Source organism: Chiroxiphia lanceolata, chromosome 4 (assembly GCF_009829145.1).
Source record: "Chiroxiphia lanceolata isolate bChiLan1 chromosome 4, bChiLan1.pri, whole genome shotgun sequence".
Classification (NCBI taxonomy): Eukaryota; Metazoa; Chordata; class Aves; order Passeriformes; family Pipridae; genus Chiroxiphia; species Chiroxiphia lanceolata.
Window position 1 is genome coordinate 26,722,254 of NC_045640.1, and position 17,189 is coordinate 26,739,442.

At 36.6% G+C, this 17,189-nt stretch overlaps 1 protein-coding gene across 7 annotated transcripts in view; it reads right to left on the minus strand.

Moving 5' to 3' along the window:
• Nucleotides 1-17,189, minus strand: part of GABRG1 (gamma-aminobutyric acid type A receptor subunit gamma1) — a 61,263-nt gene that overhangs the window by 35,927 nt on the left and 8,147 nt on the right. For 4 of the 7 annotated variants that reach the window (XM_032686239.1, XM_032686242.1, XM_032686241.1 and 1 more), the window contains exon 2: nt 7,531-7,679. In XM_032686239.1, the coding sequence (XP_032542130.1) occupies nt 7,531-7,679 (149 nt within the window). Of the gene's footprint in view, nt 1-1,095; nt 1,169-2,045; nt 2,193-7,530; nt 7,680-9,748; nt 9,789-17,189 lie in introns of those variants that run through there. The other 3 variants (XM_032686240.1, XM_032686245.1, XM_032686244.1) reach the window with 3 other exon arrangements.

Below are 17,189 nucleotides of genomic sequence, written 5' to 3' on the forward strand. Positions count from 1 at the left end.
CAATTTTTTAGTTCATAATGCAATACCCACAAATGCTTTGTGAACAAATGCAAGATAGATACAATAGGTAAAGGAAGGAAAAACAAACAAATGAAACCTGCCAAAAACTGTCTTCCAACTTAAAAATTTATGAATAAACAGAAAAAAAATGTTTGGAAAATTTGTTCATACAACAAACCATGAGATCTGGGAAAAAATGTGTTTATCATCTGTAAGGAATCAATGCTTTCTATCAATTCCTACTGAGAACTTGTAACAGAAATAAAATATCTTTTCACCACAGATTTCTTCAATTCATGAAGCTATATCACTTTATATATAAGGGTATTACTTTACACCCTTTCATCAGCGTGGTTAATACACCGTTTCAAGTACCAAATTTAAAGCCCCTCAAGTGACAGTCATTTAAAAGTTAAACATTACCAAACTTATTTTGCTTTAAAAAGACTCTCACTACACAGATAAAGAAAAAAAAAAACTTTTAAAAATATATTCCTTTACAGAATATACTCTCTTATTTTGTGCATTTACAGAAGGACACAAAGTCTAAGTGATTTCCATGAAAGGCACATCTGAAGTACAGGAGTCACTTATAATTCAGTTTTTTCCTCCTAACTGGTTTATACAGAAAAAAGGCTCCAACACAAGAGGTGAGAATGCACTTTAACTTCATCAGTTTACCAGGCATTTTTTTCTAGCTTCTACTAGAGACCCAGAATGTTGACACAAAAGTATATATGTCCTAGTATCCAATAGAAAGGAGAGGGTTAATAATAGAGCTCTGTTGGTCCTTTCATGATTTGACACAATAAAATGAAGCATCTCGTTCATCTGCAGATGAAAAAAGGGGAAGATACAAACAAAAAGGCATTTTGATTTTATAGAAGAGGGACCCTAGGTCATCAGATTTAATTTCTTTATACTGCAAACCATTAGAGATCGCTCAAGTGCTCAACAACAAATCTAAAATGTTAAGCAAGAAGGTTTTTTAAATCTCTAAAAACTTGGACAAACAGAAAGAAAGAAAGAAGGTATCATTGACATCCTTGCCAGCTACAATGACAGGCAAGACACTTCCTAAATATCTTAAGATACCTTTTCTCTGCCAAGATCACTTGAGAGGAAATTCCTCTCGATTCCAAATCCAGTTACTGGTGTAAACCTAAGCCTGACAGAAAGACAAACCAGTGAGGCTGCACAAAGGATTTTTATGACCACACAAGTGACATAAAGTCACTTGATCACCATCCTGTCCCCAGCATGCTTCACAGAAAGTTTAAAAAGATTCTGGAAACAAATTTATTTCCTGGGGGAAAAACTAAGTACTTCCTGAGATGATCCCTGTGGGTCCCTTCCAATTCAGAATATTCTGTGATTGAGCTGCAAATGTTTTTAGTTTCTGCAGAGCTCATAAAGGAAGGGGGAAAACACAAGAACTCATGTGCACAAGTTGAAATATCAGAGTAAAAAGTTTATAATGTGTGTGTGTATATCACAGAATCACAGAATATGCCAAGTTGGAAGTGACCCACAAGGATCATCAAGTCCAACCATTAGCCCTGCACAGGACCATCCCCAAGAGTAACACTGTGTGCCTGAGAGTATTGCCCCAAGGCATCTTGAACTCTCTCAGGCTTGGTGCTGTGACCACTTCCCTGGGGAGACTGTTCCAGCTCTGGGTGAAGAACCTTTTCCTAATATCCAACCTAAACCTCCCCTGACACGACTTCAGGCCATTCCCTCGGGTCCTGTCACTGGTCAGCACAGAGAAGAGATCAGAGCCTTCCTCTCTTCTTCCCCTCACCAGCAAGTTGTAGACTGCAACAAGATCTCCCCTCATATGTACTCTGTAATCTATTTAACATACACCACACCTCACAAACAGATAATTTTTTTTCTTTAATTTTACCACTCTTTAATTTAACTGCTGTTATTTACATAACAGCAGCCCCACTGCCAGACCAGAAAACAAGGAGATGGATCAAAGTGTGTTTTGACTCATTGTTCAAGCAATGCTGAATAATTTACTATGCAGAATCTCTCACCTTGAAATCCAATCCATAGGTTTCTTCCCCTTCCACCTCCTCTTTTTTCCCCCTGCTCAATTCTCAGATCTCTGGTTATTCTGAAGGAGCTGATTACCCTGCAGATGCAGCCTCTCCCTTTCCAACAGCCTTGGTGTCATCTGCCAACTTTACTACAAAAATGAATTGCTGAAGTCATTCGAAATACCATTATTCTTGATCAAGACTTTCCTATGAGGCCCCATTATAGGCAGCCCAACCACTGATATTCCTTATTAACAAGTAAATTTTGAGATTTGTCAGTGAGCCAGTTTTTAATGGGGGCTATGTCAATTTTATGAAATTCCAGCTTGCAGCAAGCAGTACTTCATCTGCCACAAGGGCTTTCCTGTAATGAGTGAGAGTTCATTCTTCCTTTTCCATACTGCTCTGAGTGAGATTATTAGTGGTATTAAGAGCCAGTGAAGAGTTTGAAAATCTGCCTGTGTTGAAATTATTTTAGTTTAGCAAAATAAACCAGAGAAAGGAATACAATTCAAGAAGACTGGAAGAATCTGTTTTGTTACATTAGTTCTTCTGTATGGTACAGAGCAAAGTACTTCTGAACTAGAAGAACTAATTCATTCTTTTTGTGTTCTTGAACCAGAAGTGATAATGTAAATGAAAAATGCTGGAGGAAAATACATTCTCAATAATAATTTAACATCCATATAATTACTATTGTTCATTTCCTCTCCACAAAGAGCTAACAATGAAAGATGGTTTGAGAAGATTTTTCTACTGTGAATGCTTCTTATTTTACTTTAAAAATTTTATATCAGCCCTGAAAACAGTACAAGTAGGAAGAAGGTGATATCACACATCCTGTATGAAGTGCAAAACAGCACTGTAAACTTATAGAATCTTCTAAGCAAGGGGAGAAAGGGCTTGCAGACTTTAAAGATTTACACAGAGACAGTATGATCCAGGCTAAAGTAAAGTAAGAAGGTGAGAGGACAACAGACTGAATATTCAAGAGGGAGGGAAAGAGAGAGAAAGAAGAGCACCAAGAAGCAGCTGTCCACAAGGGATAGTTCACCAGCTCCTAACATAGCTGAAGCACATAGGAAACCTCTTTGGTAAGACCAATCTAGAGAGACCTACCCACTTTCTGATTTCCTGCTTTAACACCTTTTTTTCACTAGACTAAACTTATTCTGGTTTTAAAAATATTGAGATATATTTATTTCTGATTAGAGAAATCATAGTGATAAAAATCTACCCCTATCATTGACAAATCATTTTAGTAATTGGCCTTGCCACCCAAAGGGCCTCTTTTATAGCCTGTATTTTGCCAGGCCCAATTTTTAGCTTCTGATATTTGAAATATCTCTGCCTGCTACACTTAAAAGCTCTCCTTATCATCTATTCTCAGTCTATAAACACCCATCTCCTGACAGAAATTATTATCATCAAGGTAAAAGTGCAGAACATTGCACTTTTTATTGCTTAATACTGCTCCATTTTCATTACTCCAATCTATTAGTTCAATTCATTAACAAATAGCATGTTAGTCCATCTAAATTCATTAACCAGTTCCCATAGTTTACCACAATTTTCTCTTTTTCTAAGGAAAGTCTAAGACATATCACTTTTTTTTTTAATTAATACTTATCATACTATTTAATTTTAACTAAGACCATTTTTGATAATTTCATCCAGGCTTATTTTCTTTGAGCATGTTTTCTAAAACTCCTAATTAATCACTTAAAGAAGCATCCCCTTTAGGTGATAAAGCAGTTAGTCAGCAAATAAATTAGGTGACTATCACATTCAGAAATAACAGAGGCCTTAAATTTGTAATAGCTTTTAATGGAATAATACAATTCTCACAACCAGCTATCTAAGATTACTACTCTTATGGTTATTTATATTGAAAATTCAGCCTCAAGTTTCTACAGCAGGCTTCCAGCTGCATCTTTGAAGAATTTTTCAAAGTGATTTTGATGAAAGCAGAGCCCTGTCCTCCACACTTTTTTACCTTTTCATGCAAAAGAAACCCATCTTTAGCAAATACTCCTACCCCACCACTTTTATTATTTCAATCATTTTCTATGCAGTGCACACATCCAGTACCTTTAAATTTCACTGAATATGCTCTTCTACATCTTTCTCTTCTATTTTGATTTTCTTCAGTTCTTGGAAAATATTCTTCAACTAAAAACACATATCTCTCTGTCTTTACTTGGTATTTTCCTACTTGATCAAGCTTATTAGTTTTCTGCCTATATCATACTTTCATCAATGCTACACTAAGACCACTCCTTCAGTAGAATATCCTTCTACTACTCTTATTTTTTTTCCAAAATTAGTGCTTCCATTAGTCTCTTGAAAGTCCAATTTTTGTCCATGTATTCTCTGTATCCCAGAGAACAGGACTTTCCACATTAGTGCCCTGAGATGCAATTTCTTACCCAGGTCCTGCTTATAGGGCAGTAAGAGTCATCCAGATTTCTCTAGGTATCTAATTTCTGTATGTCCATGAGCAATTACCCTGACCATTCTTGAAAATTCTACCAGTGATGACTTGCCTCAAACTTACTCCATATAAGTTAAAGATATGTGATGATTATTTCCTATTTTTAATTGAATTTTCAGATCGATCAGTTGTGTTTCACCCATACACACATCACTGCTGGAAAAAATGCTCTGCACATTGATAGGATAATATTAATATATCAGTGGCCCTAAGATGCGAGAGGTGGAACAATGTGCAGCTAGAATTTAAAAAGGAAAGTTCAAAAATAATAGCTACTCTGATGCAGAACTGATGTTTAAACAGTGTGGTCATAAAATCTGGCAACCAAAAGGTAATGTTACAATGAGAATAGTACTGCTTTATTAATAAATCAACATACCAAGGTTGCATCCATAATTAAACATTATTTATACCACGGATAGCAGACTTCATCTGGTAACTACTATTACTTCATACTGAGCAGACGGTACTTCAATACTAGACCTTCCATGCTGGAACCTCTATACTCCAAGCATCTTAAATGCCACATAAATTGAGTAAGTAAGATTAATAAACATAGCAAAGGGTAGTAGTTAAGAAACCACTACAACTCAAGGACACTTGAATGAGGCAAACAGAAAATGACAGAACAGTTTTCTCCTATTAAATTTCAGTATTGTCTCCAAAGTTTTGATTTTCATTTGGCTTTCCTTCAGCATGGTACTCGACTAACTTCATGCTTAACAATGAAACCCTTATCTCACTCTGAGATGCTGAAATTCTGTGTCAACATCAGGAAGTACACAAAATTCTGCTCTGAGATTCAAACGCAAAAAGTCCAAGTTCAAAACAAAAAATGTTGTTATTGTAAATGGGCTTTGTAATTCAATCATAAGAACGTTCAGTGGGATATTATTGCTTTGAAAGATAATGAGAATTCCAGTTCAATAACCTTGTTGTACAAGTACTGACATACACTCTGAAGATATGGAATCTGACACCAGATTTTACCCACATCTTTGAAGCAGACTAAGATGAACAAATTATAGCCCAGTTTTGTTTTTCTGTCTGTTAAATATCTGCTGCAGTTCTCAAACAACTGGACAGAATGCAATACCTTCACCTGAAGTCAGAAATTTCAACTATTGTTATCCAAAATTTCTGTTTTGTGGCAGAAGTCTGCAACTTACCCTCCATCCAGAAGAGAATCAATCTTAACCTTTGTTCTCCTGAAAATAAAGTGAATACTCCCAAATGTCTCCTCATCACTCTGGCTGATTCTGCATGAACTTTATGTTTTAGTATAGTGGGTGGAGGCAGGACCCAGATAGAAAAAGGTCAGATTGGTATAGAAGTATTGAGAAGACAAAGGGAATATTTACGTGAGAGAAGATAGAACTTTCTTCTTTTAGGACTTGATATTTTGAATCCAAAAAGCTGTACACTGAGTTACTCACAAAAAGGCAGGATTCTTGTCCTATCAAGACTCAGTACATAACCAGAAAAGTAAAGGTAAGTATTATATCAAAATTCTTCCATACCCATCTAGGAGTCACAGAATATTCTGAGTTGGAAGGGACCCACAACGATCATCAAGTCCAACTGTTAAGTGAGTGGTCCGTACAGGGATAAAACCCACATTGGTGTTATTAGCACCATGCTCCAACCCACTGAGGTAATCTCGGTGTATCTAAATCCATTTGACATGTCAGAATAAACTCCTCTTCCTTTGCATCCTCTCCATTTATTTTTAAGTTTTATGGAGAGAGTAGAGAAAAAGAATTCTCTTTCCTTTCAACCCCACCTACCAGCTAATCATTAGAAGGAATCATGGTTTATTCCCTCATAATCATTTTGTTTGTTGCATCAAACAGGGAAGAAAGACCCAACAGTAATTCTATACATTTGTCTCACATTGAGAATTTAAGGAAAAACATCCTGGAAGACCTCCCTTGTTGTCTAAATGTTTATAGTAATTCAATTAAATGAACATGAAGAAAACGACTTAAACTTTATGGGGTTCACATGTGATTATATTATGACAGGGAGAGAAATATTGCCTTTCAACACCTTCAGGATAACAGTCAACAATAAAACAGAACTAAGAAATTGGGGAAAGAAAACAATTTGTCAGAAGCTTGCAAAAGAAAATGCATAGTTTGAGATGACGTCTCTCTCTTCTCTGACATGAATGAAACGAGCAGTTGTATCGTTTATCACATAAGCATCTTACAGACTTTGGTAGGGAATGCCAGGTATGTAACAAACAATTATGTCCTCTACCTCTCCCTTCACAGTTCAGGAAACAAACTCAGAGAAAATACATTGCTTTTCTTATTTGATCCAGCATGCATATGGTAGACAAGAGCTGCCAAGCTTTCATATTTTATGTGTTTTCAAAACAAGATTCTTTTAAGTATTTAAACTTAATAATTATACGTAAATTGATGGTTTGACTATTGAAAGATAAAATTACCTTCCTACAAGCTGCAAAGCTTGATCTATAGCAATGCAATCTTCCTTCCTATATTCCTCTAGAAAAGATAAGGTCATAACTTATATTTTTAGATTCTTATGAAGTTTTTCAAAATCTGAGTTAAGGAAAGAAGAGAACTAGGTTGAGTTATATTTTTCTACAGTAAGAGTAAAATCTCTAGGAATAATCCTACAGATTCAAGATCAGTTTTTTACATAACCATAGCTGATTTATATCTACATTTCTTTCTGTCAGAAGATATTTGTTAAACAAAGTAAATTGTAAATACCTTTCAATGATCTATTGTAGATTGCTCACAATATTTTCAATAAGAAAAAGAGATGGTAAATAGAACATAAAATCTACTCTTGCCTAGAACATTAATTTTATCAGTTTCAGAAAACCATTGCATTTAATTGCTGGTTGCTATCTTGAGTTTTAGAAATTGCAACAAGTGGATTTTTGCCATCTGACAAAACGCACACTATCTCTATTCACATTTTCTGTTACACTCAATCATTTTATGAGCTTACCCCCAATATCTGGCCGAAGCTTATTGTCATATCCTTGAAGTAAGGAGTCCAGTATGTGAGTTACATCTCCACCATGAATCTTTGGTGCAAGGACCCACGTTTTATTCACCATTAGATCTTCATCATCTTCATCGTCTGCTTTATCAGCTCTATGTTGAGTGAATAAAAAAAAAAAAAAAAAAGGAAAAACAAGATTAGGGAAAACAACAAGAAACAGTGAAACTGAATACACAAGAGGTGAAGAAGAAAGAAATAAAATATTGAACACTATTTAGAGTACTTTATAAAAATCCAAATGCGTTCTGGTGCCAACAGAAAAAGGTAGGCCCTTATTTAAAATACCAACATTTTGGTTTATGGTGGTAGAGAGTCTAAGCCAATAAACATGTTAATAGAGGCATTAACACATCAACCATACAGAAAAACTCAAGCCATGATTCAAACCCATAAAAGCAACAGTAGGCATCATCTTACTCTTAGCCTTTTCCTGTTTTAAAACACAAACTGTAATTCCAAAGCTTTTCCCTACATGTACTTCTTTTTCAAGTCATGGTAAATATTTCCAAGAGACGCTTAATCATAATAGATCTCGGTGCCAAGAGCATTAAGAGAATCTCTTTCCTAGTAGTCTCTCTTCTAACTATGATATAAAAAAATAAGACTTGTATAATTATTCAACTCCATTCACATTTTAAGAAAGCAAGCAAACATTACTTCCATGTGCTTTGACTAAACATTAGCAGAAGCTGCAGTCATGTGTCAACTACATATCTGCATGTATATATGGTAAAGTTAACTGAAAGGAATGGTACACCATTTTAAGACCATTTGTTAGCTATCTATTTTATCAAGATGAAACAAATGTACCAGGAAAACACACATTCATTTATCACCTATCTTTTAATTAGATAAGCAGCAATATATTGCTAATCACTAAGTCATTAAAAAAGAATTGCAATACCTTGGTTACATCTGAAAATTCACTCAGATATCACCAAAAGGTCAAAGAATGACTGGAAGTAGTTTTCTTTCCATTTCAATCAAATGCGTATGTACTTCAGTATTCCTCCAGTGCTAAAAACTGCAATCTGTATTACTCATCTACTTTATTTCAAGGAACTGCTATGGGTTAGAGGTCAAGCAGAGTGCATCAGATTGATAGCAGTAACTCTGACAGTCGCACAACCTATCTTCACAAATGGGCACTGGCTAGCAATTGCAGAACATATGCAACCCCTATAAATCAGATCCAGTGTTAACGTAAGTACAATATTCCAGTAAAAGGAAGAAATTAAATTACTATCCTTGTGCCAATTTCTATTGTACACCAAAACTAAAAACGTAACTACTTTATTATAGAAAGGAATTTAACGGGATTCTAAATTACACAGACATATCCTGCCCTCAAAACTAAGGCTGGTATTTTTCAGTAAATTTCCTACAGGAAAGAAAACCTCTAGTATGTTCCATGTGAAAAACAGAAAAAGTCAGTAAAGGACAGAGAAAGAGTAGGCAAGCCTGGTTTCTACTGCAGTCCTTTGTGGGAATGCTTCAAACTGGTCTGTAACCGCAAGGCCTTGCATCACCTCTTGGATAACACTAGCAAGTCTCACTGAAAATCACAACTATCATGGCTGTGCAAACTGCCTGGTGGCTTTGGCATGCCTGTTTAATTTAGGAAGTACGACAGAAACTTCAAGTCAACAGGTTCCCAGAGGATGAACTGTTTGGATATCTGGGCTTTCATACCTAGCTTGCTTCAAACAAGTTGAAAGAGTCTGTTAAAGCTGAAAGTAATATGACAGCTTCCCTGTAACAGTCTGAAAAGCACTTTCATACTTTTAAATTGAAATGCACCATAAAATACTTAATCTTTACTGCACTACATAGGCATTACAGAAATGTCAGATATTAAATATTTAACATTTCCCATTAGCAGGATCCCACTAATGGGAGCACTAAAAGAAGTAGGAAGCTAAGTTTTGTAAATGTACACTTTTTTTCCCTCAAAGCTACCTATTGCCATCTCTTTCATGTTTTGTTACCACACAGGTTTTTTTAATGTATCTATTTATGGTCTACTTGCAATTTTTTGGCATCTAATTACTATACAAATTGGATTACAGTTGCTCAGAGTAGAGAGGCAATCCCAGCCTTTTCCCAGAGGTATTAAGATGATGAGGAGTAAAAGCTAATTTATAAGTAGCTCTCTACATACCCACTGCAAAACTGACCTTTTTCTTCTTCCTCTTTTTGTCCTCCATCCCACAAACAGCAGAAAGTACAGTGAAAAAACCAGAGCTCTGTACAGATCCAGGGCACCTGACTCACTGGATCAGCCCAGTTATTCACAGAGAATTTGAAGTGATTGTGACACTATTTTGTCCTGATTTAATGTTCTTTCCACAATATTATTAAGAATAGCAGAGATTTAGCCAAAATGAAAAGTACAAGTCATGTCATTACTACCAAAAGCCAATAGGAGTTACATCCACAACACCTCCACTCACAGTTCCTTGAACATCTTGACCTTTCGAAGAGTTCTTAATTTTATTTACAGATTCCCAGGACAACTCAAGTGGGAAAAGGATCATGAGATATGTCTCTAGTCCAGACTCCTACTTAAAGCAGGGCTGGCTCTGAGGTCAGAGCAATTCGCTCATGGCTTGATCAGGTTGGGTTTTGCAGACCTCCAAGGATGGAAGCTGCACAACCTCTCTGAGCAACCTAATCTCCCACTTGTCTCTTTTCTACTATTTACTATATTTGAATAAGTTTTAAAATTGACAAGAAAAAAAATGCAAATACAAATTCATTTTAAATTTTCACTTTCTGTCTTGCTTGACTGGAGGCCCTCTGGTCCTCCTCCAATTTTAAAACTCTGAACGACAGCTTAGAAAGCTATTAATGTAATTCCAGAGGGAGAGGGAAAAATTCCATTCCAACATCTGAGAGCTTTTCTAGACACTAGTAAATAAATCCATTTAAGAAGACACTTTTATTAGAAGCAACACTTAGTGTCTGACAAGTTTTGGCTTGAAATGTGCATTTCCGACTATTTACATAGAACTATGCGATTTTATCTAGAAAATATTGTACACTGAAAAAATTGCCACCCACTAGAAAAGAAATGCAGTAGACTTCCATACTAATACACAAGGTTAACAAGAGCTTGTGACTCACTAATCCATTAGATAAACCAGCAAAGAGATCATCACAGATCAGATGATAATATAACCAAATGTGGAGGAACTGGATTACTGCTGTTCTACATGGTGAAAACAGCTGTTCTCACTCTGTCTATTTCTATATTACTGGGCTTTTCATCTTTGACTCCTAAGCCATAGCCACCGGTGTGCAACAACAGGACTGTGGTAAGAAGGAACGATGCAGGCTGGAGAAAGGAAGTGACCCAATCATAGAGAAAGTCTTCTGTATGCCCTCCAGGGAAGCAAAGCACACCACCTGCCAACTTGAATTCTCAATCCAGGTGTTTGGAGGGGAGTTGCACAAAGTTCCCCAAAAAGACCATCTAGTGACATGAAGGCAACAGGACATTCCAGTAATGTCCAGAATTACCAGTCTTTGTCATGTTAAAGAGATTTGAATTAGTCTGTTTCAAAGATAGAAATCCCTTGTACACAGTGAGCAGATCAGTTGAGATGGTGTTATCAGCATCTAATCAAGCTTTTTGGACCATGTTCTTTAAAGAAACATTCACTTTGGAAGACAAGATGATTCAAAACTGTTACTCTTTTACCAAGTTACTGTGTATCTCCAGCTCTTTCTCCAAGCTTTGGAATGGGATAGAAGGAAAGACAGAAGGCAGCGAACTTCATTTCAAAGCAGAAAATAAAATGTTAAATTCAGGTATACCATTCAATTATTTAGCAGCAGTTAACTTTGGCTGAGCACCTTTTTACTTCTTTGCCATTAAAATAGATCTAACAAATCTATGAAGATTAATGTCAATTAACTCAATTCTCACTGTAACAGTAGTGCTTTCCCCTCTCTCTCACAACCTCAGGAAGAAAGGCAAACTTAATTAAAGAGGAATTCTTTTCCTTTCCAAGTTCATCTAAAGGTTATTTCACTATACACAGAAGATAATGCTTGATCCTCTCTCCATTTACTATAAAACAGATTTTTTCCAACAAAGTTCAGACAGTAGCTCTTTTTCAGAATGTCTGGAGAGACTGTGACTTAGAACAAAAATACAACATCAAACGTTAAAACGTTCCTGTTCATGGCACAGCACTACTTTACATCTATTACTGCAGGTGCTAATCCTGAATTTAATGATTTTATAAATAAGAAAGAGACCTCACCTCTTAAGATGCTTGTTGGTGTAACACTTCAGCTAGTCTCATAAACTCAACAGTAAACTGCATGTACACAGTTAACAGTAATTAGACAAAAAGTGCCCCAATTATGCTCTCTGTCCTTCAACTAATTGGAGACATTACCATGACTAATAAATCCCTGAGCACTAGTGACTAATGACTAAATAAGCCTTTTCAACATCAGGCAACATGCTCATCTTCAGACATTAATGTCACAGGTCTTTGTTCTCCTTTAAATATGAGAAAAAACAATCAGATGAGCTTTGAGTTGCAATTAACATCTGTCAAGTTATGTAATGAATTGGGAAAAAAAACTGATACAGTGAAAGTGTTCCTACTGTTATTTACATCACGCATGTCTAAGTATTACACACAGAAGTACACATATAGGATAAGTGGGAGTATTTAAACATGGCTAAGTATCAATTTAGTTGCCCATTCCTTGGCTCCTGTTCCCATCAAACACACACAAGGATATCCAGTCCCCCAATCTGGGTTGATTTACAGGGACCCTGTAGACTTCTAGAGCAGCAGAGACTTGGCAAGGAATATGAGGTATCTCCACTGATGCACAAGCGCACAAGCAACTCAATCAAGCCCTTGGTATCTGTGAGGTTTACACAACCTGCATAGTGGCCTTGTCTATTTGGAGATAAAGTAATCCTTCCGTACAAGGAATATTCTGATAATTATTTAATAAATAAATAAGAAGAAAAGTCAATGTTTCAGATAATTTCTATGCTACAAGATGTGGAAGGAATATACCTTTTTCCTAGTCACCTTATGTACGTTAATGAAAACAGTAAGACTGGTTGTGTTTACTTCATTTAGCTGAGGGTCTTCAGTTGCTCCAGGAGTTTTACCAATGCAGGGGTAGGGCACAGTGATACTTAGCTAAATGATGAAACATGCCTTAAGACAGCTATTATTCACTGGCTGTGCTTCCCAGCATATTCTATAGAGATCCTTTGTCTAAGTATAATACAATTTAACCTTTATTTTCCATTACTTAATAAACAAACAAACAAACAAGAAGCAATTTCTCTCAACTTTCAGAGAAAATGATAAGGTTTCTTAAAGTGTAAACATGGGAGATTACACTGTTATCAACAATGCTGCTTCAGAGGTTTGTCAAAATAGCACATTTAAACCAGACAGGGCTTCCTAATAAGTCAGTCACAACAGAGAAGTTTCCCAGTGAAGTGTTCCAACAAATCAGATATCTAACCAGGCTTACTGCAAAACACCAAACATTATATGCCTGTATGTGGTAAAGAAGTATATTTCATAGCCCCATCAATAAGAGGTCAGAGGTTTTCTGACCTAGCCAAATTCCACACATGAAAGAAGACCTAAAGCTAAAAAGCTAAACATGGTCACTGACACCCCAATGTCCAGAGCCAGACATTTGTAGAGAGGCTGCTGATGACTAATTCAGAAGGTAGAAATGTAAATACTTAGGCATGTGTCATGTGAACAACCAAGGCATAGGAACAAGTGTAGATGAAAATCTGAACTCTAGAAGGATAAGTTTAAGAAGTGCCTGAAACAGGGGAAAATTCCTTAGAGAGCAAAATGCAACTTCACCATGGTAGGAATGAGTAATTACTCTCATGTCAGCAATTTAAATTACACATTTGCATATTTTCTTGAATCTTCCTAAGATAAAACAAGGGCCTCAGATAGACTCATAATATCCTTAGAAGCTGAGAAAGGATTGGGACTCCTGTACATACACAAATATTACTTCTTTTCAGTAGCAACAATAGACAGGACCACATAGTCATGACTGCTGGAACAGAGTACAATTACATTTTTCTACAGAAGATTTTCTTGAAAGCTCACTATCACTGCTAGCTGGCAGTAGTGCATGGTTTAAACATCTGTCAAGATTTATCTTTCAAACTTCATGGCTGACTTCATACTCATCAGTCCTATTACCCTTCTATGGAAACAAATTCTCTTTTGTATTTCATCAGCAGCATCTTCACTCATATGCTTTATGTGTCACAGAAAATTTCTGGGAAAATAAACATAACTGCAAGCAAAGAAATACAGCTACTGAAAATATATCTCCAAAAAGCATTACTTGCTCTTCCTAATCCTGTGGGATATAGAGTCACTGATGTTGTGTTCCTTCATCTTCATCCTTCCAAAACTAGTTTAGACATTCTCTTGATAAAAATCTCTTTTCCCTCATCCATTCCATCTCAGACTGCTTTCATCAATCTATTTCCCACTCCTTCTGCCTTGCCAGATTTCGGCACATTCTTTTGTGTGTCAAATTGTATCTCACTCTCCCACTGAAGTATGTTTCACTTATTCCCTACGTCTTTTTTTCCAGTACACCTACTACATACTGTTAGGTTGATTCTTCTGAATATACATAGTGCCTTGTGCTCTTCATCTTCTCTAAAGTCATATTTATTTGGCTATTTATAATTTCTTGCCCTGTTTCCTCTTTCCTTTCTTCTTTCTGAGTTTTTACTTAAGGGATGAATATGGACCTTAATTATCAGGGAAAAGTGCAGTAAAAATATTAGAAATTCGTACACAGAAAGAAACATTAGAACTTTAGATTAGAAGTATAAACTACGTAAGGAAGTTTACTTAGTATTAAATAACTAAAGCTCTGTTGTAAAAAAATGAACAATCATAGCACTAACAGAATAAAGACATGTAACCCTGCTACTCCTTCCCTGAAACAAAAAGTTTTGCCTATGTATCTGAGTGTTTAGACTATAAAACTTGTGATATCTTAATACATATCACAAGCATCAGATGATCAAGATCTTTTGAGTCGTTACAGCTTTGAAGCATATCCCTGAAAGATATGAAACATCTTCTCACGCGTAATAACTTCAGTAGAATTAATTTTAGTCCTAGCAAGACCTTCACTTAAAAGAATTATCACGTCTTATAAAATCTTCAACATTTCTGTGATACTAATATAGTAAAAACATCCAAAATTACTGAACAATGCCAGCCTTAACTCTAAACACTTAATAAAGGCACAATCTGCAAAAAAAATTTATTGAAATGTGAATTTTTAACATTAAGAACAACAGATATTATTAAAGATATCTTCCAGAAGAAAAATTTTGTTCTGAGATCCACACAAATTGTGGATTTCTCAAAGTCAATTTTCATATAATGCTGCATACTATTTGAAATTACACTAGTCAGATATTACTAATTCAAATGGCTTTTACAGATCACAAAAAAATACCATAAGGACTCAAAGCATCACAGATATTCTTTATCCGTCTGTCTTCTCATCTAATACAAAGTTTATTTTTTCTCTTTGAAAGTTCATCCAAATATTGACATGGTCAGACCAGTATAACTGCTGCCTCTACTCCTATCAACTTGCAGTCCAGAAATCAATTGACAATTTTTCTCACATCTCTCTATCCAAGTACAGGGTAATTCTCTGCATCAGTTTGGAGCTGTTGCAATCTCAAACATATTCAGCTTGAATAGTCTAGCAATGTTACTTTGACCGTCTTAATTAAAAGAACTTTTTACCTCCATATGTGATCACATAAATATTCTTCCCAGTTTTGTAGACCTGAAGGAGAGACAACTACCTGTTTCTACAAACTTTGTGCTATACAACAGAGACCATGAAATTTGCACAAGTAAGGTAGCAAACAATGCTAAAAAAAGAAACAAGGGGAAAAAAAACCCACAAAATAAATTAAAAAAACAACTCTAAGATGATTCCTGTGATTTTCCACAGAAATTATTAATTTCCAAATACAATTTAGAAGGGATCTTGGGAAGTTTACTGCTAGTCAAAGGAGGGCCACTGAATTCAGACCAGGATGCTTACAGCCTAATTCAGCTTAGTCTTTGAAAATTCCATGGACAGACATCCCAAAACCTCACTGGACAGCTTGTTCCACTGTTTAATTATTCTCCCAGTGAATTTTTTTGTTTATACTCAGTTGGGAATTACAAGTTGGTGTTGTAATTCATCACCATTGTTTCTCATACTCTTACCATGCACTACTAGGAAGTGCCTACCTTTGTTTTCTTGATCATCTCTCCATAACTGCTGGGGGCTGATGTTGGGTTCCCACAAAGCTATCTCTTCTCCAGTCAGATCAGCCTTCCCCCCATAGGCAGGTGCTCCTGATTGACCAGCTCAGTAGCCCTCTACTGAGCTCCCTCCAGTTTAAACCCAAAGCTGGATGCAGTATCTCAATGCGGTTTCACAAGTGTCGACCAGAGGGAGACGATCACTTCTCTTAACCTCCTGAATGTGCACCTGGTTCTACAGCCCAGGAGGCTGCTGGGCCTCTTTTGCTGCCAAGGTTCCATGCTCTCCACTAGGAACTTGAGATCCTTTTGGAAGAGCTGCTCCCCAGCTAGCTAGCTCCAGTCCTGTTGATGGGGAATTGCCACCCAGGTGCAGGACTTTAGCACTTTACCTTTGGTAATCTTATAATGTTCCCATCAATCCATTACCCAGCCTCTCCTCCTCCTCTTAAACAGCAGCCCTGGCTACAACCACAGGCTTGGTAAAAAAAACAATCTTTCAACATAGAAAAAAATTAATTGTTTTCAGGAAACATTATGTTAATACCTTTATTCCTGATGTTCTGAGCAGTTCTTGTTCCAACCCAAACAAATGAGGAAATACAATACACTTCTCACTTCTCTTTTCTTGCACCGATTATTCCACGTTCTGATTACAAACTTGCAGAACATGATGTATGATTTGTTTTCACTGAATCACAGAACCATTTAGATTGAAAAAGACCTCTGGGATCACTGAGTCCAACCTCTGATAGATCACCACCTTGTTAACTAGACCACAACACTAAGTGCCACATCCAGTCATCTCTTGAACACCTCCAGGGATGGAAATTCCATCACCTCCCTAGGAAGCCCATTTCAATGCCTGAAAACCCTTTCAGTGAAGAAATTCTTTCTGGTATCCAGTCTGAACCTGCCCTGACGCAGCTTGAGACCATTTCTTCTTGTCCTATCTCTAGCTGCCTTGGAGAAGAGACTGACCCCCACCTTTATAACCTCCTTTTAGGTATTTGTAGAGAGCAATAAGATCGCCCCTGACCATTCTTTTCTCCACACTAAACAACCCCAACGCCCTCAGCCACTCCTTTTAAGACTTACTCTCTGGATTCTTCACAGCTCCATTGCCCTTCTCTGAACTCAGTCCAGCACCTCGATGTCTTTGTTGTACTGAGGGGCCCAGAACTGGACACAGCACTCAAGGTGTGGCCTCACTAGTGCTGAGTACAGGAGGATATTCACTGCCCTGCTCCTGCTGGTAACACTATTTCTGAT